The 7,030-nt window shown below is 29.6% G+C and overlaps 1 protein-coding gene across 3 annotated transcripts in view; it reads right to left on the bottom strand.

Moving 5' to 3' along the window:
• Positions 1–606: 606 nt before the first annotated feature.
• LOC139491464 (guanine nucleotide exchange factor subunit RIC1-like) overlaps positions 607–7,030 on the bottom strand; it is a 57,091-nt gene continuing 50,667 nt past the window's right edge. Inside the window, exons 30-33 of one of the 3 annotated variants that reach the window (XM_071279179.1) lie at positions 6,491–6,662; positions 6,129–6,157; positions 5,622–5,781; positions 607–4,774 (exon numbers count right to left, since the gene is read on the bottom strand). In XM_071279179.1, the coding sequence (XP_071135280.1) occupies positions 4,543–4,774; positions 5,622–5,781; positions 6,129–6,157; positions 6,491–6,662 (593 nt within the window). In that variant the 3' untranslated portion in view covers positions 607–4,542. Of the gene's footprint in view, positions 4,775–5,621; positions 5,811–5,960; positions 6,072–6,128; positions 6,158–6,490; positions 6,663–7,030 lie in introns of those variants that run through there. The other 2 variants (XM_071279171.1, XM_071279187.1) reach the window with 2 other exon arrangements.

Here is a 7,030-nt window from a genome sequence, read left to right as displayed (position 1 = left end):
TGGGCCCTTTTTGGCCCCTAATTCCTAAACTGTTGGGACCAAAATACCCAAAATCAATCTCAACCTTTCTTTTATGGTCATAAACCTTGTGTATAAATTTCATAGATTTCTATTTACTTTTACTAAAGTTCGAGTGCGAAAACCAAATGTCTTCGGACGACGATGACGAACTACGACGACGACGCCAATGTGATACCACTATACGACCATAGTTTTTTCAATTTTTGCGGTCGTATAAAAATAATATGACTTTTCTTTAGATGCAATTTTTTTATCATGAAATATTTTCTGCCCAAGTTTCATAACAGGTTATGAAGATCCACAAAGTTGTTAAAGACTGAAAATTGAATCCCAGACAATATCAAATTGTTAATAGCAGAAGTCTGTACACCAGTAAATTTTCAACATTTTTCCTCATCTATAGTATTAAGGCATGTTTGCTTACCATGACTTGTTGGGAAAGTTGTTTCAATTTAATTCTAATTATTTGTTGTGATTTTGACACTGATATTTGAAGCAGAAAACAACTCATTGTTTCTGTTTGGACATACATTGGTGACTTCAATCTGTTCTTTTTTGTTAATATTTCATAAGCATAAGACAAACACCTGCAAATTTCATTTTAATGAAATCTGAATATATTTTGATATGTACAATTATTTTACAGAAACACATACATAATCTATCAATAAACACATTACTCTGAAAAGACGCATAAAGTTTTCAATGAAAATGCAATGTAATAAAATCATCAATTCATGACTGATCATAAAGCTATAATGGGGTATGATTATAAAATAATATTGAATTCAGTAACTTAAAATGTTGAAAACCTGATGATGGAAGTTTTAACGATCTTGACTGGCTATGAAAACCTGAGGTTAAATGCTTGCTTTAAATACATTAATGTGTTTTTTATAAATATATTCTGACAGTTGATGACAATTTGCTTGAAGTTTCAATGAGATCATTTTCACAAGAATGGTATTCAATCAGAAATATTGATCTTGTATCATTTTACAGTCTACTATTAACTATATAGTATTATATGTTGACATAGAAGTCTTGTGGTAATTTGTATCATTGTGTTGTATATGTTGTTTACAAACTATCATTTTGTACAAATCATTATGTGTACTATAAAGAAACTTGGGTAAAATAAGATTTATCCTTTCCTTGATAAATATGGGGTAACTTGTTTATAGGTCATATTTTTTTTATTTATTTATCCGATAATCGTATTAAAAAATAAATATATATTTGAATTACTGTTTTGCAACTTATAAGTGAAATTAAGCCTTATCTTGTACAAATTGTAATGTGTACAGGCAATTTTTAAACAAATAATAATTTGTACGCTTTTATTGTAACCATTACAATTTGTACAAAATGATAACTTGTACACAACACATATAAAGGCTTCTAGTGGAGATATATCATTGACATACAATCAATGATTTATAGGATGTAAACTTGTACAGAAATTAATCATTGTATTGGATTATTCAGTGAAGGGTAAATCTAGACACAGACAGTAGAAGTGATATTAAAGTTTGAAAAAAAAGCTAAAAAATAAAAATTTATTCATACTACATATATTAGAAAACTGAGATTTTGACCTTTCCATTAAAATTTCTGCATACTAAATTTGAAATCTTTTTTTGGTTTTTATTAAAAACTGGTGAGATTTCAACCATTCTCACTCCTTGTTTTGTAATACAGAACATATGTTAATATCATTTAATGAGAAAGACCCAGATAAAATATACTATAAGGTAAGATCATGATTTTTACTAAATGACAATTCTATCATTTCTGATTTGATGTTTGGAGCACAATGTGTGTTCTTTGACTACTGACTATGTTTTATGACTGAAAAAAACCCAAGTGATTAATGAATCTGGCAGATTTTGATGCATTCTGGTTATATTTTACTTCTGAAATACTAAAAATATACATATTCAAAGATTTAAAATAGAGAGGGTACTGTAATTATTTAGTTTTCTTTGCAATAAAAATTGAACATGGAAATATATATTTTTTTTCTTGACATAAATAAGTGCTTTTCATGTTAATCCAAAACAAGAATGTGTCCCCAGTACACGGATGTCCCATCTGCACTATCATTTTCTATGTTCAGTGGAACGTGAAAATGGGGGAAAATCTCTGATTTGGCATTAAATTAGAAAGATCATATCATAGGGAATATGTGTAATAAGTTTCAAGTTGATTGGACTTCAACTTCATCAAAAACTACCTCGACCAAAATCTTTAACCTGGAGTGGGACAGACAGACAAACGAACAGATGCACAGACCAGAAAACAGAATGCCCATAAATGGGGCATAATAAATGGGGCATAAGAATATAAAATTTTGCACATTCTGTAGCTTGAGAACAAGCTCAGCGACATATATCTTTTATAATTTTATTGAGAACAGCACAATATGTGTTGAAATTACATTTTGGCAAAATATATACAAAGTTGATAATGTTTTGTTGATTCTTCCTCCCTACAGTAAGGTGCAAGAAATGAGTAAATGAATAGATAAATAAATTATACAAACATAATGCCTTCTAAATAACACCAGATAACTATAGAAAATTTGTATGACAAACTAATGGTTCTACTAATGAATGCATGTACAGCAACTAAAATTAATACTTCACTCTACTTTCAGGCATAAAATATAGGCTATGGTGACAGGTGACCCAATTGAAATTTAACGTTCTTTAAAAAAATCTTTATATATGATTTACACTTAAAAATAAAACATGATTTTTTGTTGTTTAAAACATTTAAAAAAGCAGAATATAGAAATAATATTTTGCTAATAGCTGTCGGTGTTGTTCAGTTTTGTCAAAATAAGCTAAAACGTATTGAAAATGTATTATTGGCTTGCAGGTCAATAATTTTGAAGTATTCTGGACAATTTCTGAATCAACAATTAATGTAATATATGTTGTAACTACAAATTAGTAGATAGTACAAAGGGCAAGTTGTTTATTTTTAAATATTGTAGCTGAATACAAAACATCCATGTACACAAATTGTAGCTTATGATCCCCCATAAATAAATGCAAGACTTTCTATTACTGGTCCATTACCTGAATTATCATAATGAGCAATTTAAGTGTCATGTTCAATTGATTCCATTTAGTATTAATATCAAGATGGGAAAAATTCTAAAAATGAAAACGGGGAATCTTACAAGAGAAGAATATCTCAAGTACATTTGTAATTTGATTGATTATAATTCTTTAGTTAGTACAAGTATCTTTTGGTAAAGTTATAACATTTATGTAATAGTAGCTGAAAATATTCATAATATATAAAATTGTGACTTTTAGCAAGTGTTAAAACTCATATTTGGCACATGTAAACAATACCATTACCCTTTTCTAAAAGGTTTCATCTTAAATATAATTTTACACATTTTAAAATGACAATAAAACCAATACAATATATTTATTTTTATTATTTTATACAGAATCCATTGAAAGCCTTAAAAATGTGTGAAAGTTCCAAGTTAATTAAGCACATAATGAATACATTTCTTCATGTAAATGGTTGAAGATTGTATGAACACAACATTTAATTTTGAGTTATAACACTTCCTTATATAAATCAATAATCATATTTACTTTCAACACATTGAGATGAAGATTTCCTTATAAAAAAAGTAAAATGATTAATTTACAACCTTTTGTCTACAGATATAATTATCCTGCACATAAAAGCTTACATTCAAACTTCCCCTTTTAATATGCATAACCTAGTATAGCGCACCACTTATTAGTCTTTTGTAGACATAACTCACCTCTGGTGCACCAAAATATAAGCTTATCAAATTTTATAATTTTTTATAACAGAAATGGTCAATACTACAAGATATTGTTATAGAAGCATTATAAAAAAATTGCCATAAAGAAACAGTTTTTTTTTTAATGTAACTCTACCATATGTTTTTAGAAGTTCTGGAACAAAGATTTTTTTGAACAGCTTTGCATTATAATTATTTTCTTGTAATAAGCTAAAAATATAGAATTGACCATATGCAAGAAAACTGCTCAACAGATGATGGTTTCTGAAGATTTATTATAAAAAGTTATTTTCAAATAGTTGTGTGAATAGATGACAAGGAGAAGGCATTGGTAAACAAATCTCTATGGTCAATAGTAGGTATTTTCACATTCTCAAAATAACTTTTAATTTAAACTCTTATCCATGCAGGTCCATTTTTACACTTTATCTTATCATATATACCTATTCAAGTCACTGAATTGTCCTAATCACAGTTTTCAAATATACATGAAAATTTCTCTTCAATTATGAGAATATTTCAACAAATTTAATACCACGTATGTAATTTAAAGACAAATGTAGATTTAGAAACAAAACAGAAGGCATAATAACAATATTAATGTATCAACTTGGAACTTTCTCACTTAATATCACATTTGACTTATCGTCATGGAAGAATGCACTTATTCTGGTCCATAAACCACATAAACAATATACATTTAAAACAATAACAAATAACTATGATACAGCACATTCACTAGGTTTATCTTCCTTTGTTTTCTCCAAGTCTTTTTCTGGTGAATCTTTGTCTAACGTCCGTATTTCCTGTGGTACAGGTGACAACTGTTCCTCACTAATCGGTGACGGATCAATCGGTTCAAGATGTAATGTCGGTGGAGTTTGTTCTACTAGTTTAGTTAACACTTGAATTTGTCCTCTAATGGCATGAAAAAATGGCTTGTATCCAACACTGAAAAAAAAAGAAAGTATCTCAATTGGGGAAAAAATATCATTTGACAGTAAAATACTTTGCTTAATACAATATAAACTACTTTAGTGATAATTTGATTTTTTTTTATAAAATATGTAAGATATCAACATTATTTAAAAGGAAAATTGATTTGTTTTGAATGAATGTCCAGAGGTAAATTAAATGCATAATCAGGATGAGTACATGTAAATGTGGTAAGAATATGAATGTCGCAAAATACTTAGTAAGCTGAATTTTTAACATGCTAGGTCCCAATGTGAGAGTCAGAAAGAAGAAATTTCACCCTACTGGACACATTATTCTAACTCCAAGCTGACTAGCCTTTGCTCTTATGCCTTAATACAGAGTGCTTATAAGAGAAGCAGAATAATTCAATTTTAAAGTACTGGGTTTGACCCAGACCCATGACCTCCAATACTTGATGTGAGCAAACTTACATAAAATCACTGAAGCTCTGTAAGAAATGAAGGAATCCATGAAATGCAACAGAAAATCTAATACTGTGGATTCATTCGTCTGATACCAATTTTTTGTGTATTTCGTGGGTACAGGTGAACCACGAAATTAAATGTTCAACATATAACAAAATTTATATAGGCTTGTAAGCAGACTTCGTTAAAACCACGAAATTAAATATCCACGAACATGTGAGTTTTCCTTATTCCACGAAAATTGGTACCCAGGTAAAAATAAATGAACCCACAGTATTGAAAAATTATTAATTTATATTGATATTCAGTTGAAAAGACAACTTAATCATATAAAATTTATATAAGTCTGGACACTCTTTAAAATTGTATAAAAACTAATGAATTGAATCTCTTACCATTCTGTATCTGACCACAACTCTAGATAAGAAAGTCCTTCTCTCATTCTTCCTACAATTTCTAAAGGTGTGTCTGTCATACTGGCCGTATTTACTGTCCGAACAACAGCTAAAGCATCTCTTATCACAATAGATACTAACAGACCCCATTCTAAACAACCTGCTTCTAACATAATCTGTAGCAAATATCTGAAATGTTAAAGTTATCATACACAATAGATACCAACAGACCCCATTCTAAAACAACCTGCTTCTAACATAATCTGTAGCAAATATCTGAAATGTTAAAGTTATCATACACAATAGATACTAACAGACCCCATTCTAAAACAACCTGCTTCTAACATAATCTGTAGCAAATATCTGAAATGTTAAAGTTATCATACACAATAGATACTAACAGACCCCATTCTAAAACAACCTGCTTCTAACATAATCTGTAGCAAATATCTGAAATGTTAAAGTTATCATACACAATAGATACTAACAGACCCCATTCTAAACAACCTGCTTCTAACATGATCTGTAGCAAATATCTGAAGTGTTAAGTTAATATATATATATATATATATATAGGATTAATTCTCGAAAATATCCTTCTAATGATGGATAAAAATATTTTCATATGTGAAGACATAATACATTACTGTATATACTTGTTGTACTTTTAACCCTGTAACTCAAACATTATTGGCATTAGATTTTTTTGTGATTGGTTGCTGTCTCATTGATATAAAACCAACATATCTGTTTATTCAATTAACTAAGATATTCACTTCCATTCTTTTTTAGAATTATAATTGTTTGTTTTTAAATGGCACCATTTTTTCATGAAAAGTTTCAGTGCAGTTGCAAAACAATTATCTTACCTGAGTTCCAGCTCTGACTGATGTGGTCCCTTATTAGCTATTTCTTGTGACAAAAGTTCTAATTCAGGAGAAAGAGATTCTGATTGTGAGCTGTTTTCTATCATGTAATCAAATTCTCCTAACAATGAACTGTTATCTGATATTTCCATTGTGGCTAAACTGCTTTCTTCAGCTGAAACAAATTCAAAAATATTGATTAGAAGGTTTAGTGCATCTTAAGGAGGCTCGCGGGTATAAGATTTTCAGAAAAAAATTAAACATTTATTTTTCATAACAAATTTTATTTATTACCTTTAACAGTTGTTACTTTATCATATGGTACAAAAATCATTTCAAAAAATCAATTCGTGTTGGCCCCAAGCAGTGGCGGATCCAGGGGGGGGGGGTTCCGGGGGTGCGCACCCCCCCTTTATTTTTGCCGATCAATGCATTTGTATCGGGACATATGTTTTGCACCCCCCCTTTGCCCTGGGTTAGCACCCCCCCTTTCGAAAATTCCTGCATCCGCCCCTGCCAAGTGACTTTTAAAATGTAGATATC

Source organism: Mytilus edulis, chromosome 1 (assembly GCF_963676685.1).
Source record: "Mytilus edulis chromosome 1, xbMytEdul2.2, whole genome shotgun sequence".
Taxonomy (NCBI): Eukaryota; Metazoa; Mollusca; class Bivalvia; order Mytilida; family Mytilidae; genus Mytilus; species Mytilus edulis.
The sequence above is the reverse complement of the archived record's forward strand: the minus strand, read 5'-3'. Positions and strand labels throughout refer to the sequence as shown.